The sequence below is a fragment of the Ascaphus truei genome, chromosome 6, assembly GCF_040206685.1.
Source record: "Ascaphus truei isolate aAscTru1 chromosome 6, aAscTru1.hap1, whole genome shotgun sequence".
Lineage (NCBI taxonomy): Eukaryota > Metazoa > Chordata > Amphibia > Anura > Ascaphidae > Ascaphus > Ascaphus truei.
In genome coordinates, this window is record NC_134488.1 from 57,401,601 (window position 1) to 57,420,934 (window position 19,334).

Consider the following 19,334-nt stretch of genomic DNA (forward strand, 5'->3'; position numbering starts at 1 on the left):
GCAGCCAATAAATAGTATTTAATAGTATTTTAAGGACCATATCATCAATGATACATTATGCATTATGTCTATACTGCAGTTTTGCTATGTGTGTAATTAAGAATGCGATTTTGCCACATAGTTTGAGCACTTCTTTATGTATATCTGAAATAATGTTTTTAGACATTTCAGAAAATAATTTGGTTGGCAACATTAGTGCGAATGGAATAAAAAAGTAGTGGTTTTGTGCTTGAAACCAAAAGAGTATAATAATTTAAAAACATGGAATATTATTGCTTTTCAATGGTTTTTTTTTTTTTTACGTCTTATGAAGAAAGTAGAGGAAGGGAGATATTGCTATTATTGTTTACTAAATGTTGAACTTATGGGTTCGGAAATGAAGTGTCACGTTGTAGGCAAGAGTATAAAGACATGTACGCAACACTGCTGCCCATAGCAAATCAATAATAAAATCATATGGTATTAATAATATATGGTTGCAAATTTCAAATAACTGGAAATACACAAGAGAACTAAAGGAACTATGCGATGCACAATTGGCACTATTAGAGGGCTACTCTATGAAAATAACATGAACTGCTGCCTTTGTGCAATACCTCTGTGGGGACCCTGTTTGATGTATTTATGTACAAACTATGTTATCAGAAAACATCAATATCTCAAGCACAGTTGTATCCAAGTTTAAAGTGTGTTAATGTTGAGCACTTGAATTAGTCACCTGTGCTGAAGCAGGGATAGCCTTAAAACCTGACCTTGCCAGCCCTTGGATTTGGCCACTTTTGTTTAATAGTAATTTAACAAAAAGAGGCTAAACGCACACTATAGATGAAAAATGCCAGTTATTATTATTAAGATACCAGGTGCACCATGTTTCTGGGGCACACACAACACCTTCCTCAGGTACAATCAGGGGCTGTGTGCACCCGTGAAACATTGTGCACCTGGTCCCTAATTAATAATAATAAATAGTCTAGGTAAAACCCTTATTTTATTTATAGTTTACGTTTAACCTCATTTTTTTGAATGACTAGATTTATATTAGTGGTTGTTTCAAGAGGATTCTGTCACTGAGGAAGAAATGCACTATCCATAGATTGCTATATAAGGTTTTTTGTATCCAGTGTGCAAGACAAGTATATTTTCTTTTTAAAAGATTAACAATAAGCATGGAATACCCAAATTTGCATATATTTCAGCTAATAAATGCCTATTTTCTGTGGTTTAAACAAAACCAATCTGTAGAGTATGGACTTAATAATAAGGAATACTAATTTGCAGTAAGCAATTGAACACTAATAAATTGAACACTGTAAAATGTCCCACCTCAACGTCCACCCTTTATATCTGTAGTGAGGTGCAATCTTACCCAGCTTAACATTGCACTCTTTCAGTTCTGTATTCATCGGATGGAGGGCAGTGCAGGTAAATAACTTGCCGTTGTATGTCACATTGGATTTTAAAACATGTATGTTGGAGGATTCCTTTGAGTCTCCAATTTGCTTGTTGTTCCATTCCAGCATAATCCGTGGGAGACCCCCCGCCCATTCACAGGTCAGCATGACAAACTCGTTTTGTTTTGTGGCTACTGCTGAGCATTTGGGGCCACCTTTAGGGACAGCTGACATATGAAAACAAAAGCCATTCATAAGCACAGTACATGTGATGTGGCCAGTTTTGACTTCTAATAGTTGACTCACCCTGTGGCATAGACTAAATATGCGAAACAGTGTTGAATACAGAAGCAAAGTTTGCCCCCTCCTGTATTTAGACTTCTAAGCTTCCATGACAGGGAAGACTCTGAGCTCATTTGAAATAAGTGGGACTTAAGGCTTATCTGATACGGACAAGCGTTTCATGGCAAATTGAAGAGGACCATGAAAAAAGTACACATATGTACTTAGAAAACAATCCCTTAGTGGTGCACAACAACCAGAGTAAAATATTGTTGTAAATAAAACTTCAAACTTTATTTGGCATTGTTAAAATAAAAGTGGAACAGAGGACACAGGGGTGGTTACTATCAGGCAACAAATATGGAAACACTTACTGACTATTCATGATACATATCTGTGAAACAACAAGAAGCAGAGCCTTACACAGTTTGTTTTTAATAGTGTTTTCAATAATCACTTGATATTCAGGACAATTGCACTAAATTGGAGAATGCACTATGCATCAGTTAGCATTACTTCATGCAACCACTGAATGGGATAAGATTTACTAGTTTATATCTTCAATCCACATACTGTAGGTTTTCAATAGGGTCAGATAAAGCGAGCACAATAAGCCATGCAAGCTGCAAAACTGTGACAAGCGAAGGCCCAGTGCTGGAGAAATATTTAGGTGTCATTCAATTGAAGAAAGTTGATCTCTTGTACAGTATGGGGAAATCGCTTCATACAGTAACTAATTGGAGTGTCATATTCTTATTCCACAATATGCTGGTCACCTGAACACCAACTCTGTTAAGCTATATTTCATAATTCACAACAATAATCGTCTTGGATACTCTTACTTATTAAGAATGGTCCATAAGAGCAAGAAAATATGTTACTTACACACAGTGGTCCTGCATATGAGATCCTCATCGAGAGCCGGATGGGAGATCATACATGTGCAAGTGCTGCCATTAAGGATGTCGGTCCCTCTTTTTATCCTGGTTGCATTGGAATATGTCAACATTTCGCTATCCTCTTCACCTGATTTCAACCATCGAAGCTGTGCCAGAGGAAATCCCCCATCCCATGTACACCAGAGAGCTACCTCCTTGTAATTATTATGTGCTATTGCTGTACACATGGGTAATCCTTCAGGTAAATCTGTGCGCATGGAGGAGGGTAAACATTGCATCAAGAGCAAGAGATAGTAAGAACCTACCTACAACATAACCAGTTATTAAAGTGGCACTAAGTATTGTACCAATTCTCTTTTCATGACTAACATATGAAACTCTTGAATGGGATCTTTTTAAACATCACTGTCATGTTTAATTCACATGCTATACTTAAAGCATAACATATATTTTTTAATGGCATCCAAAATATTGCCCCTTGTTTAAAAGAATTTGCTTTTACACATGCACACTCAATGCTTTTCTCTCTCAAAACTCATATCTCCGTGTCCTTTAAATAAGACAGGTGTAATAGGACTTAGAGATGGGCAAATGTTTTTGGCAAATTTGGATCAGTTGCGGATCGGCCGGTTTCTTTTGACCGCGGATTTCAGTGGATCAATCTCACAAAGAGAGATTCGCATTCTGTAGATTTTTGATTAGTATCAATACACGCCACATATTCCGCAACCCATAAGTGGATTTATAGAATCCAATCTGCATATAATCCCTTGGTGAATTATTAAGAATCCGCGAACGGATTGCTGAATCCGTGGAATGAATTCTACAAATCCGACCACGGGTTGTTCCCAATGGTGGTTTTTGATGAATCCACGTGGATTAAAACTGACCAAATCCATTTGCGGATTTTACACCGTGAAACAGATTTGGGGGCGGGGGGGAATGTGAGAAAATACAGGGCATGGATTTGGGTGGATTTGCCCATCTCTAAATAGAACCCATGTTATTGGAAGATAACTCAAGGTAGTGCTGCCAACTTAACATGGCATTAAAGCTATACTAATGAGATACACAGCAACTGTTGTTTTTGCACATAATTAGCTTTGTGGATATGCACAAAAAATGCGCACAAAAATGCTTGTTAATAATTTTGATAACGGCCCATTATAAGCCCTGAGCTATTGGACCTCTGTGGATCTAGACCTTAGAATGTAAGCTCTTGAGACATGGTATCACATTGCTTTATGTTTTCATTTACATGCTGTACCTATTCCCATTGTTAGTACTTTATTTACCCCTATTTATTATCCCATTGCATTGGCTGTTAACATAGCAATCTCAGTTTTTTAACCCTTTTATTGACAGAGGACCAGCAATGCCACGCAGACTCCTCTGGCAGGGAAATGGTTAATGGGGGTGAATGGTAATGGCCATTTTAACCTCCCTGTGTGGCAAATTTTCAGCAGCTGATATCTCCAGAATTTAACAATGAAATTTGAAACAGGTGGCATTGCTAAAACCAGCAACAAAGGGACTTTGCAATGGTAAATGAGAGTAGACTACTTCAACTATTTTAGTAAGTGTGCCATACATGTCTGATATGCATAAACTAGTCCATAAAAAGAGCACCATAAAAAATAACATTATATGATAGCTTATCTATGTCGTCTGCTTCTTTAATCCTTTCACAATCACATACTGTAAGTACTAAAGTGGTTTTCTGTCTTCCCTGAGAATCAGTTCTGGGTACAATTTGTACTAGACCTGTGATGACTTTTGAACCCATAAGAACTTTTGAGATGTCACTTGTTTTATCAAGTTAGCAAAGTAGACGTTTGGTTACGATGCCTTCATTAAGTACGTGACAGTCTTCCAATTTGCATGGCAACAAAATATCACCAAAAATTCTGTGCCCATTTCTGTAGGGCACATCAAGAAAGAACATAGGCAGAGTACAGGTTGTCTAAGGAAATACAACATAAAGGATGTAGAATTCATACAGAAAACCTTATGAGGAAAAACATCCGACTTCAACCTAAATACCACTAAAGAGAGGTAGGAGGGTGAGGATATCATATATAATTCTATTTTATATGTGTAGTACATCAAACCACCCCCCTTTAAGGGAGATTCTGGCTGCTACCTGGTGCATGATTGTGCGGTGCATACCTGTTAGGTGGAACAGAAGGCTTGAGAACTCCGCGATGGTAAGGGGAGGCATCAGGACAGGCTCTCAGTGATGGTTCTTCTGTCAGCGTAGCGCCTCCATCCTATGAGGATCCTGGTGTAGCCAGAATGGTCCTCACAGGCAACTCTTTTCAGAGATCACACAAAGGATAATTCAACTGGACTTTATTTGGATACAGCATTGTCATTTCAGGCTCCATTCCCTGAAGGCAGTACCCAGGGCTTGAGGCCCTATGCACCCTTCCTAACTCCCAGAAACACTTACTCTAACCTCTAGAGGAACACCCCCCCCCTTCCCAGGGGAGTGGCTTGTAAGCCGGCCTCCTATCAGGCAAAGGCCCCTATAGTACCAGGCTAATCCTGAACTGTATTACCTTACATTCTATACACTAACATAACCAGGCCCTGCAGGATTTACTCCCAACACTGCCCACTCTGTACTGGGACTTACAGTGCTGGAGGGGCCACAGAATTAATAGCCCGGGCGGACTTGGCTACACCCTCCTTCTGGTTTTTAAATCCCTCACAACCATGAGGGCATAACATCACACCACATTTTTATATAATAAAAAAACACATTGGTACAACATTATAACATTGTATTTTCAAAAATAGAGAAAAGGTTGGTATTACCAGCCAATCCCTAACAAGAAACACATTTTATGGTGCACATCATGGTTGTTTAAAACATAACATTTAATAATTCTACAATTAATATAAGTCTACAGGTACAAATAAATGTTATTATATTTTATTGTGTGTATTTTTTCTAAAACTATTTGCCAGAAGGTAGGATAAGGAAGCTGCTATATACCATGTATTCACACAACACAACAGATTCTCAATGGATTATCATATGGTGTTGATGGTAAAATCCACATGACAACTTGGTACACTGTACCTATTTACAAAATATAGCGTAGTTGTATACCCCATTCATTATATTCTCTCACAGGAATGAATAGCCTATAGCGCAATGTAGCTGTTTACAAAATATAGAGTAGTTGTGTACCCCATTAATTATATTCCCTCACATGAATAAATAACCTATAGCCCAATGTAAGTTAAATTCCAATATTAATCATATGGAGGACACATAGGCATACATGCGGAACATAAGGGATAGTAAAATGCACTGTTGGGGTTGTTGTCAAAATCACAGCATACCATATACTCACCATTAATTGGGAAATAAATACATGACTCATTTATTACTCCTTGGTTATTGCTATTACCTGCTGATAGACCGTGTGGGTAAACTAACTGTAATTAAACTACAGTAGCTAGCTAAATATAAAGGCTGTGACTAACTCAGCACAGCTCTAACATCGCTGTATAGTTTTACTCCTACTCTAATAGGTAATGCAGGCACTGATAGTATTGAGCAGTAGTTTGTAATCCCTGCTGTATAGATGTTAGAAGTTAGCACAATTAGTGGCGAGTGGTATGTGGATTGATCCTGTGTCTATTGACACCCGTATAGTGCAAATTTCACATAGCAGTGCTCAAACAGGTTGTATGGTGTAGTGACTGAAGGCGTGAATTGGAGAGTAACTTTATATGGTATAAGATATATCTAATAATACAACGCAATCAATATATCTTAGAAATAATGCCATTCATAGAAGTAAACTACCATATAAGACCACCTCTGCCATTCAGATACATTTAGATACAAAAGTAACCAGTAAAGTGGAGCACATGGCGGTGTTTTAAACAACCAGCTACAACCTTGCCGGAGACACGATACACAGCTTCGAACCTACAACTAGAACGAAGTCACTACGTCATACGCCCAATGCGTTTCCCTCCCGAACTGAGCTTTGTCAGGGGCGGATGAGTGACAGAACTTGCATTACCAGCTTTAAATAGCGTCTATTATTGCCATGACAACCCTGGTCCAATCAGGGCTTATCTCATAATAAACCGAGCTAATGAGCAACGCTATTTCTATTGGCTGTGTGATGCCTCTGAATGCTGACTCATACTCAATTGTAGAGATATTGCAACAAAGTACAAATTCTAAAAATATTATGACTTATTTATTCTAATGGTAACAAAATGTGTGGATGTCTTAGCCAAAAGTACCTATACAGTATGCAATGGTGCTAGCGAACCCCAAGTCCAATGTACTGTAGCAGACATCAGACTTTAAGGCAAACAGGGATGGCTAATACAGAAGGAGTCAATATGTACTGTATACAGTAATAATTACAGCAGCAGAATCATGCATTGTTTTGAAATTCCCTTTTAGGAAGTTATGTAATTCAATAGGTACACTGAATTCCAAGTTGCATAGTATGAAAGGAATTTGGCATATGCTATAATATGTACAGTATCATATTGAATACGGTGGAAGTCAATAATAGTAGATGGTAAAGATTGGTGATAATGATTAACATATAGGCTATGAATGGGTCACTATGTATATATAAATATCAGATGATGGTACACGTTATTGCATTGATGGTTATGAAACTACTAATTAGATATCTAAATGAAGGGAGTATATGTGAACCCTTCATTCAATCCTGATTGACTCAATGTTTTTAATCTGTATATCCATTCTGATTCCCTTCTTAATAGTCTATTATCAATATCACCGCCTCTCATGCTATTTTTAAGATTTTCAATCCCCAAAAATGTGATGCATTTGGTATCACCCTGATGAAAATTATTGACATGATGTGCCTATGGAGTGTCAACTTGATTTTTAATGGAGTTCACATGCTACAGTACACATCTTCGGAATTCCCTTATTGTTTTTCCAACGTATCTTAAGCCACACTCACACAAGATATACAGTATGACATTAGATGTTTTGCAATTGATATATTGTCTTATATCATATTGTTTAGAATTATCAGTGTTTCAAAATACTTTAGTGGTCTTAATATACTTGCATGCCTTGCAACTTTTACATTGATATGTTCCCTTCACTAAAGATGTTAACCAGGCAGTTGTTGGCTTACGTTGAAAGTGGCTTTGTATTAGCTCATCACGTAGATGTTTTGACCATCTGCTAGTAATGCTAGGTGTGTCTTCCAGTACTTTTGTTAGATCTTCCTCAGATTTCAAAATGTGCCAATGTTTGGTGAAGATGGACTTAATATGTTTTCATCTGTGGTTACACGTGCCTATGCAGCGAATTTCCGTGCTAGAGGATCTGTTGTTACAGGTAGGTAACAATAGTGTGTCTCTGTCACTTGCTAATGCTCTGTTGTAGGCACATTTTAAACTCACCACGGAATAGCCACGATTAAGATACCTTTCTTTGAGATCAGTCGCTTGCTTCCAAAACTCTTTTTCAGTATAACAGTTGCGTCTAAGGCACAAATACTGTCCTATCAGAATCCCCTTTACCAACGACGGTGGATGTTGGCTAGTGGCCTCTAGTAAGCTATTGGCTGCTGTTTTTTTTTTTACGGAACACAGTTGTTTGAATTGCATTATCAACATCCTTGGAAATTCTCAAGTCCAGGAAGGTAATCTCTTTTTTTATTTAATCTGATGTTAATTTGAGATTCAAGGTATCACAAATTCACTGAACAATGATTCAGGGCCATTCCAAATAAATAGAATATCAACAATGAATCGAAGCCATAATTATATATGATCCGTATACCTCTTCAAACCGTCGACGAACACATGTTGGCATTCTCACCAGCCCAGGTACAGATTGGCACATGTTGAGGCACATAGATGTGCCCATTGCTGTACCCTGGGTCTGGTGGTAATATGTGCTGTCGAAGAGATGTAATTATGGCTCAGAACGAACTGCAGTAGGTCCATCACAAATTCATTGTGCATGTTGTAACCGCAATTTTTAGTTGACAAAAAATGTTTGCAGGCAATTAGTCCATTTGTATGTATTATGCTGGAGTATAAAGCTTCCTCATCCAATGTGGATAGAAGTGTATTCTGATTGGTAAAGGTACCATTCAACCTCAGGGAGTGCGTCTTTGGTATCTTTAACATATGATGGTTAAGCAATTACAAATGGTCGTAATATTCTGTCAAGATAGATACTGCTCTTTTCCATTAAGTTGTTATTCCCTGAAACTATCGGTCTGCCTGGTGGTTTATGTTGATCTTTGTGTTTTGGCAGCGTAAAAAATGTTGTGTTGTTGGCGATTCAACTGTTATGAACTCAAATTCTTTTTTGTCAATGAGTTTTTTATCAAGCGCTTCTTTCAATAACAAATTTAATTCACTCTTGAACTTGATAGTCGGGTCACGGTCTAAGATGCAGTAACTATTTTTGTTTTTCAAAATGTGTTTATTCTCCCTTACATAATCGTCAGTGCTCATTATGATAATATTACCCCCTTTGTCGAACGGTTTTATAGTTATCTCCTGTTGTGACATCAGATCTTTCAGAGCAATAGTTTCTTCTTAAGTGATGTTATTCTTTTTATGTTGTGCTCGTTTGATCTTCTCTAGATTACTCGTTACAGGATCTGTGAATACTTTGACTTGGGGCAAATATTCATAAGTGGTGTAAACTTGCTTTTTGGCTTTAGATTTGTGAAAGGACCTTCCTGAATGCCCCTAGTGACCTCATTATCCTCATGGAGTGATAAAAGATTGCTTCTATGTATTTGATCTGCTGCTGTCATACCGTTATTTTCAATTTCACGCTGTACTTTCCTAGCGTGAAATTTATGTAATTTATGTAAAAGCAATTTGTGTGACAACAAGTTAACATCCTTAACCCAATCAAAGAACCTAAAGTCCAAAGTCGGAGAGAAGGACAACCCCTTCTCTAATATTAAAATATGATGTTTATTCAGCTCTATTGTTGATAGGTTAAAGATCTTTAACTTATCCTCATTGGACACACTATTCACTATATCTTTATTTGACTTTGTCCTGTTTTGGCTCTTAATTTTTTCCCTCTTCTTGTTGCTCTTTTGCGGGGGGATGATCTAAAAAACGCACCTTATCTGTCATAAGTCTAAGTGTGCTTCTAGTAGACGGTTTAGCTAGCTAGTTTAATTACAGTTAATTTACCATTATACTTAGCTAGCTAGTTTAATTACAGTTAATTTTCCCACACGGTCTATCAGCAGGTCATAGCAATAACCAAGGAGTAATTAGTTTTAAACAGCCATGGTGTGCATCATAAAATGTACTTCTTGTTAGAGATTGGCTGGGAATACCAACCTTTTCTCTATTTTGGAAAATACATTTCAATTCAGCACTTAGGTAGCACCCAGTGCCACTCTAGGTATTATGGCTAAAATCATATTTACAATACTCATTTCACCCATTAATGAACGGTATATTCTCTTCTGATTTTGTGGAACATTATAACATTGACATAACTGACTCCACCCTTAATGGTGGAACCTTGACTTTGGTACAACAGTACTTATAACCGATAAGTAATAGTGAGCCGGCTCTGGCTTGCGCACAAGTTTCCCTTCACTATCCAGTAACTTTACCATAGCAGCGCTTGCGTCCAGACTCCCCAATATACTCCACCCAGTTTAAGTGGATGTTGCGGCCTACCTGCCACACTTTCATTAGATAGCGGGCCCTAACTTCTCGGTAATGCATACTGCTGCTGGTACTTACCTTCATATAATCTAATATGGCTGCGTGCACCCACTCATCCCAGTAAATCTCTGCTTACCTCATTAGAGATTCAGGAAGGTAGGGATAATAAAATCCTTCATGTCGAAATTCTGGATCAGGACCCTATCAACGCGGCAGTTTTTGGTTAATTATGCACGTCTACTTGACCTGTCAATACCCAGTATATGGGTCCTTCCCATAGAGACTCACTAGCCGGTTCCTCTCCTCCTGGAAAAGAGAAAAGGCCTGCATCCATTTTAGCACAATGCTCCCGCATGATTTCAGCTTCCTGCTCAAAAGTGAACTGGCCATCCTAACACCAGTGATCTGTCTGGGGACCGCTCTCAAGCATGAACTGGGTTCGTTGCAGATGTGGCACATACCCTCTATATAATGGATCCCACCACGGTAATGTGTTCATCCCTTCAGACACTTTAGCCTTCACCTTTTGGGTAAATGTCACATAAGAAGCGGCCACAATCAGTACCGGGAACACAGGTTGAGAGGAACTGGCCAGTATCGGTTATCACAGTCAGCTCCTCGGGGACAGAGGACAGGGCTGGGGTAAATGAACGGGGTGAGTCCAGCACCCCAAAGTCTCGTTCAGCCGGGCATATAGTGTTCCATACCCCAACTTTGTTGGCAACTGGAGAGGTCGTCCGTATTAGGGCCTGCAACTGTCCTCGCCCGGGAGTGGGAACAGCGACAGTCGGAGGCTTAGCAAAGCCTCTATGCTCCGAATGGCACAAGGGCTATTCCGCTTGTCATGCTCCTGCTTCTGCACCCTGCACTGCAGCAAGAAAAGTTTCTCCGTAGAGGCACTTACCGACACAGTAGGGGCGGTTGCAGGATGAGGAAGAGAAGCAGTACTGGCCAGTACCGTTAGCGAAGATTCCTCCGCGTTGATCATCTCGTCCGGGCGCTCGGCATAGGCAGCAGCCATATAGGCCATGGCTTGATCTCGGGCCTCACAAATGGCTTTACACTGCAACCATAGCTGGGACATTCCTCATGGGACAGTGGCCCAGCGGTGATCAACATCCCTAATTGACACCCCCTGGTATATGTCGGAGCTCGAGATGGATGAATAGGTCTTTACCTTGGGATCGTTGGAGGCCTTGTCCGACACCTCATAGTCGGATGCACCTTCGCTGCCCTGCTGGAAGCTCACGGATCCAGCGGTGGAAGATACCTCCTATCGGGAGCAGGGCAACATGAGCATTGTAGGCATCGGTCGACCATGCCTGTCAAGGCAACGGCTTGCCTCCTCTAAGGCTCAGATCGGAGCGGGAACTGACTGGAGAGCAGAAGGTGACACATGCCGTCGTACACCGGCCGGTGTGGACTCAGGTACATCCGCTGATAGTATTCCATCCACAGGGCTGGAGAGGCCGCTTATATCAATTCCCATAGCTCCCTGAGAGCCCGCTCCAGAGTCCATACTTTTCGAGCTGTGGCTCCCATACAGAATTGTGAAACTGGGTCCAGTAGTCTGGCCGGTAGGTCTTGGATGCTCATATCCATCAGCACTTGGAGAAACCCATTGATATTGGGCAGTCCCCCCAGTGTGCAGAGGGGTCTTGGCGGTCTCTGCTCCAGGTGCCTGGAGGTGGAGGTATGTGCATGGCACCCAGAGTGGATTCCAGTGCAGGTCCCACCCAATCGCACAATGGGCAGACCAAGAGGGGAGAGAGTTCTCCCCATCGTTGGGAAGTAGTAGCAGATCTCCTGGGAGGGAAAAGTGTGTGCCTTGCCTCATATCCATTGTCGGCAGCTAGTTGAGAGGGGGCGGATAGGCGTGCATCTGTTCAGCGATACTACCACATGCGACTGTGGCTAAGTCGCCACATCCGCGGTGTGGCAGTAGGTAAACACGCCCTCAGCTCCTCCCTCTGGTAATTCAGTACAACGGCTGTAGAGAACAGGGTCCAGCTTGGCTTTTCGTGCCAAACCCAGATAACTCTCCATAAAGGTCACGGCTAGACCGCGCCAAGCCCAGACATTTGCAGGCAGATTCTTGCAACGTTTACACAAGTTGCCATACAGTCTCCCGTTTCGGTGGGAACCGCTACAGTATGGCTGCAGCACCTCAAACGGGAGCTTCTTGAAGGTCAATAGCTCCCCCTCGGAGACTACCCACACACACAGAACTTCTTTGAAAATAGAGTTGCACGGTGCAGACCGCAGTTCCCTTGGGTGGAGCCCCTGGGAAACGACCCCTGCACCACTTTTTAGTAATTGGTGTTGCCCGGTGCAGGCTGCAGTTCCCTTCAGGGAGGCCTTTGGGACACTACCCACGCACCAGTTCATAGTAATAGAACCCCACAGCATCCCCCTGGGTGTGAACTGCCATAGTATAGCTGCAGCTCCTCAAACTGAGGTCCTGGCTTCTTGAAGGTCAAGAGCTCCTCCTTGGATACTACCCGCATATACAGTATTCAGTTCAGAGAATAAAGTTGCATGGCGCAAGCCATAGTTCCCCTTGGTGAAGCCTCTGGTAAACTGACCCTGCACCTCTTTTTAGTGCATAAGGCTACATACACTGCATGTGTGTATATGTAGCTTGGAGAGGAGGGGTCCATGTTGTATCTCCATTTAACGGGGAGTCCGGTCCTTAAGATCCAATAGAGTCCCTATGGACACTACACCCATGGGCCCTCTGATTTGGCGTAATAGGAGAGCACCTCCTTCTCTCGCTACAAGAGCCTGTCCTTATGTTATCTCAGCAGCGCCTCACAATGTAGCCCATCTACTTTCCCTCCCCCTCCCACCCCCGTTAAGGGAGATTCTGGCTTCTACCTGTTGCATGATGGTGCGGTGCATACATCAGAAGGCCTGAAAACTCTGCGATGGTAAGGGGAGGCATCAGGACAGGCTCTCAGTGATGGTTCTTCTGTCAGCGCAGCACCTCCATACTATGAGGATCCTGGTGTAGCCAGGATGGTCCTCACAGGCAACTCTTTTCACAGATCACACTAAGGATAATTCAACTGGACTTTATTTGGATACAGCATAGTCATTTCAGGCTCCATTTCCTGAAGGCAGTACCCAGGGCTTGAGGCCCTATGCACCCTTCCTCATCACATCTTACCCCCTAACAGGGCAAGGCCTCTGCCCACTCCTGTCGAGGATATGCCAGGCAGGGAGGTGAGCACAGAACTAGCTCCCAGAAACACTTACTCTAACCTCTAGAGGAAAACCCCTCCTTGCCAGGGGAGAGGCTTGTAAGCCGGCCGCCTATCAGGCAAAGGCCCCTATAGTACCAGGCTAATCCTGAGCTGTATTACCTTACATTCTATACACTAACATAACCAGGCCCTGCAGGATTTACTCCCAACACTGCCCACTCTGTACTGGGCTGGAGGGGCCAGAGAATTAGTAGCCCGGGGGGACTTGGCTACATATGTGTACAAATGTTAAGTAAACATGATTCAGAGCATCAATTGAAGTGATAAAGGCGCTCAACGCTTGATCCCTTGTATGATTGCAATAAACAGATAAGCAATATAGGACATGAGGGTATGTGAGAAAATTGATGTAAAGTCCCCAGGAGAACCAATAATCCCTGGAGGGTAAGAAAAAGGCTAAAATAACCTAACCTGAATCAAGCCCTCATTGGGATGGTTCCTGGACTCACAATAAGTATTCAGTAATGTATGATACTCCCAAAATCCCCTTTGCCAATGTCCTATGGAGGCGTGCAGCTTGGTAGAGAGATGCTGGTCTCAGAAGGCAAATAGAAAAAAGAGAAAAACCAGCGAACTGCCAAAGTGGGTCCCAAGCCAATGTATTGTAAAATCTTCTTTATTGATAAAGTGTATGTTTACATGAAACGCGTAGGAGGGTGTTAACCTCCACTTTTAGATGGATTAAATAAAGAAGATTTTACAATACATTGGCTTGGGACCCACTTTGGCGGTTTGCTGGTTTTTCTCTTTTTTCTATTATGATTCAGAGCATGAAAGAATACCAAAAGAAACGGTAATACTTTGAACCTGAAGGGTAATCGATTCTGGAAAAAATAAAGAGATTTAGGCCATCATTTACTGAGCAGTTTTGCTCTGTTAGACTCCTCCCAGCACTAAACGATCATCTACATTGAATTTACTTAAATGGACACAAAAGTGTCTTATGGCAGAAGACTGTTCAGCAAATATTTAGTCAGCAGTAAAAAGTGTATTGAACAGAAAAGTTAGGTTAGGAAATACAGTATTTACAGGTATGCAATATAGAAAAACAATCTTGATCTAGTACTGTTTGTAGTTATGCAGTAAATAGGCAGAATTGACAGGCCAAAAAGTCCTCATTTGATGTCAATATCTACAGTATGTTTCTTTAAACAAAGATAATCGCCATTCGGAAACATACTCTTGCAGTTCCATTACTCAAGTCCTTCAGAATAAAATAGAGTTAATATCACCAATAATCTATTAAACCACATATTCTAGAAATAAATAGCTATGATCTTTTTTTATTCTGCATATTACTACATTATTTGTATGACATCTTTGTGAGGATAAACAGTAAAAATATACACATGTATAATCATATATTTTTATATATAAAGCAGCACCAATCTATGCAGCGCTTTGCAAAAGTAACAATACATTATAGGTCAGTCAGTGTGTGTGGGGGTCTGGGGGGGTCAGTCAGTGTGTGTGGGGGTCTGGGGGGGTCAGTAATACATTTGGTGACATAAACATAAAATCAGACAATAGGAAAGTAAATCCCTGACCCGCAGAGCTTTTAATTTAAGTGGTATGTAAGAGATTTATAGAGACTGTAGGTGAAGAAGTAAGTGCAGTAGATGGCAGTGCCTGACCACGATGGTTGGTAAGTGCGTCTGTGGGTGTGAGAGTAGTGATGAGTCTATGTCAGTGTTTCCCAAATGGGGTTCCATGGAACCCTGGGGTTCCACGGAGCAGTCCTAGGGGTTCCACCATGGCTCTCCTCCACCCCTCTCGCCCCCCTCTCCCCCCACTCCCCCATAGAGGCTGTGGAGAGGATGAGCAGCCACGAAGAGACAGACTGTTTGCTCCACCGAGGCTCGTGCGGGAAGCCCCGGCTCTGCACGCTGCTCATTCGGGAAGATGCCGCTAGCGCAGCTGGCTGACCTGTGGCAAAAGCTGCCGGTGAAGAAACTGGAGAGACGGGTACATGAGAAGGGAGCGCGAGGAGGTAGGGTGGCGGTTACAGCTCGCGCCGGAGCAGGAGAGCAGTGACAGGAGAGGAGGGCGCATCTACTTATAAGGAAAGTGTATGGCAGTATAGAAAGGTGTGAGTGAGCAGGGGAGGTGTATAGGAAGGAGTGAGGGAAAGTGTATGGGAGAGTATAGGAGGGAGTGAGGGGAAGTGTATGGGAGAGTATAGGAAGGAGTGAGGGGAAGTGTATATGAGGAAGTGTATATGAAGGAGTGAGGGGAAGTGTATGGGAGAGTATAGGAAGGAGTGAGGGGAAGTGTATAGGGGGAAGTGTATAGGAAGGAGTTAGGGTGTGTGTGTGTGTGTGTGTGTGTGTGTGTGTGTGTGTGTGTGTGTGTGTGTGTGTGTGTGTGTGTGTGTGTGTGTGTGTGTGTGTGTGTGTGTGTGTGTGTATATAGTATATGTATTATATATGTATGTATATATAAATTTGTGTGTGTGTTGTATAGTAAAGGAGTAACACGTGTATTGTAGAGCAGCATTTCCCAAATGGGGTTCCGCGGAACCCTGAGGTCTTTTTAAAATGTATTGGGACAGTGGGGGACTTCTATAAAAAACTGTCGTTCCGTGAGGTAAAATTAAGTGTTTTGCGAAAAAATAAAACATTTCAAAATTGCAGCCGCCAGGAGGGACGAAGACACCAACACCACTGCGGGCTCCCTTCCCCCCCTACACCAAAATAATAAACAAAGAATCTGATGCTATAATTATCATATAAGTAAGAATAAACCTTATCATTTTTCCCCCTGTTTTGCAGGCTTCAAGTTACTTGATGGTGCCCAAATTGAATACCAGTGAGGACATGAGAATTTTCACCTAGGGGAGAGTATAGCCGTAGCTGGTCCAGGCTATCTTTCTGCACTTCTGTCACGTAAGTCCTAGTAGCTACAGGCAGTGACAGGCTATCCTGTGGGGTTTACCCCCCCCCCCCCTTATCCCCCCCCCCCCTCTTACGCAGCCTAGCTGAGTGGCAGGAGAAGTGGTGACACTGTGTCTGTGTTGTAGCCAATAATGGGGCAGACCCTGTGCCTGCCCCTTTTGCATTAGGGAGGATGCCTTCCAAATTATAGAGTTAGTGCCTTCCCACCCAGGGAAGGGAGAGGAGCTCAGCCCGTCCTGGGGCTGATTGAACCAAGATCTGTGCATAGCAAAAGGCCTCAACATTATCTGCTGGTCAGCACCATCCAAGGGCCTGAAACCCATTCTCCACTATATGCAAACGCAGTTATCATATGCAGTGGCTGCATCAAATAAAGACCCCTTTTATATACTTCTGGCTAAGTCCCAGTGTATTGGACAGAAGTATAGGAGAAAAGAACTGTCATGGTAGGGACTGCCTGCAGCTCTGCTGTAGCCTACAGTGACTGGAGGCGCTGTCACCAATGAAAAGAACCTGAGGATCACCTAAAGCCTGTCCTGTTCCCCACAACATCGCGGAAGCTCATCTCTCCTAGACCCTCACAGGTAACCAACACCACACGTACCTGTAGCCTAGACAAAATCTCCCAGAGGGGGGAGGAAGCAGCGCTACATAAGTATAGTATAATAAATCTTTACAACTTTTTGTAAGTGGCCAGCATATTTAGAAAACCAACTATCTTAAGAAACAAAATGATATTATGATGATGATCTGATGTTCTGCAAGGATTATGTACTTCTGTTTCCTTAACACATAGGCAATGGTGGCCAGGTTTATTGGAATGCTTAAATTACTTCATTTTAAACCTTATTATATGTCCTGAACTGAGGCCAATGGTGTAATGTAACATGATTTAACAATAGTCAATGCGGCAGTTGCTAGCCAACAATGTAGCTAAATTATAGAAAGGCCAAATCTAATAAAGATCATTTGTTATTATAAGCTGAAATCACATGTTTCGGAATAGTAATATAGGTTGAACAATTATTGAATGTAGGAACGTCAAAGTAACTCATTATGCATGCAAATATAATACTTTTTAATGCCTTTATTGTTGCATATATTGTTTTTTTTTACTGTTATGTTCTTTTTCCCCCATCCTGGTAATATATGTATATAATATACTGTAAGTATAAGGTGTTTTGTAGCAGTTTTCTAATCTAGAGATACATTATTAAACACATTATTATTTACTGGAAACCCTGCATATTTTGGAAATGACACTCCAGAACTTTTTAATGTGTACAAGGAGGATATTTTCTTTACCATATTTGCCTCTACGGTTGAATTACATTAGCCACCAGCAAATTAAAATGACACTATTGCATATAGATTAGTGACATTAAACATCATCATTAAATCCATCTCCAGCCTCTCTCTTAACACGCTGCCTAAGGCAGCACACCCTGAGACACTCTCTGTGCAGGACCGCTGACCAGTGTGCAAAGGGTTAAAGGCTCAGGAAAATCACAAACTGCTAGATATCTCATCTCAGCTAGCAAGTTTATTGCACTGTGGATGTTACAGCAGAATCCAAGCACAGCTGAATCACATTCCATCTCCGGCCTCTCTCGCTTTCTCTCTCTTAACACCCTGAATAGGACAGCAGGCAGACGTGCATTCCATTTGCTGACATTTGTACACTGCACCTTCCAATAACCCAAACTGGAAACACCACAGTCTGGTGTTAAATAATTACTTCAATCCAATCTCAGTTTTGGACTACTGTTACATTGCTTTCCCTTATTTACCTGCGCTCTCTCACTTGTACTTTTGCCTCTCTTACCCCTATCTCCCACACCTTCCTATAAACCCTTATTCTGCAGCCATCAACTCCATCTGCTTCTCACATCACCATTTTTTTTTAATCCAGCAACTCTCTATCCCACTCTTTCTTCCTGTCCCTACTATTAATCCTACTCCATGGTGACACGTCCCCTAATCTTGGCCCCATCCACCTACCAACTCTTTCAGGTCCTACACCCTACCCCAAAGTCTCCTTTTTAACGCGCACTCCCTATCACTCCAACCTCATTCCGATTACACCTCTCCCTTCCCTATTTCTGTGCCCTTTGGAATGCACGATCAGTCTGCAATAAACTAACAGCTATCAATGACTTATTCATTTCCAACTCTCTCAACATCCTAGCAAATACAGAAACCTGTTTCACCTCCTAAGACAAAACAGCATACTACTTTCCCCACGTTGCACATTTCATATCATACCCCCATTTCCCTCCCTCTCCTCATCCTTCAAAGTCCATGCTGTCCATCTCTTTCTCTCCATGTTGTTGTCATCTATCGCCCCCTGAACCAATCCCTAAATTTATATTGACAACTTTTCTGCCTGTCTTTCTCACTTCTGACACCTACTGTCCTCCTGGAAGACTTTAGCATACCTATTAACAACCCCAATGTCATTTCAGGTGTCCATTTCCTCTCGTTAACCTCCTCCTATGGTCTCTCCCAATTAAACACCTCTCCTTCTCACTGCAATGGATACTCCCTTGACCTTGTTTTCTCCAGCTTCTGCTCAGTCTCTAACTCCTCTAACATTCCCTTCCCTCTCTCTGATCATCACCACCTGAGTTCTAACCTTTAGCCTCACTCTACCCTCTGCACCCTTCACAACACCTACTTCCACACACACATACTATTTACAGAAACCTACATGCTATAGACATCCTCCAATTTTCAACATCTTTACAACTCACTCCCACATTTACATTTTACTGCTCAAACCTAGCAACTTCTATACAACAGTACACTTTCAGCATTAGACAAGATAGCTCATGCCACAAAAATGTTGCCCTGGACAATTTAATCCACAACCATGGTACACAAACTGTACCTTTTCTCACTCATGACACAACT

General features: G+C 41.8%; 1 protein-coding gene across 1 annotated transcript in view; it reads right to left on the reverse strand.

Moving 5' to 3' along the window:
- Positions 1 to 19,334, reverse strand: part of VSIG10L2 (V-set and immunoglobulin domain containing 10 like 2) — a 97,963-nt gene that overhangs the window by 45,632 nt on the left and 32,997 nt on the right. Inside the window, exons 6-7 of the mRNA XM_075606608.1 lie at positions 2,559 to 2,819; positions 1,367 to 1,618 (exon numbers count right to left, since the gene is read on the reverse strand). Of these exons, the coding sequence (XP_075462723.1) occupies positions 1,367 to 1,618; positions 2,559 to 2,819 (513 nt within the window). The remainder of the gene's footprint in view (positions 1 to 1,366; positions 1,619 to 2,558; positions 2,820 to 19,334) is intronic.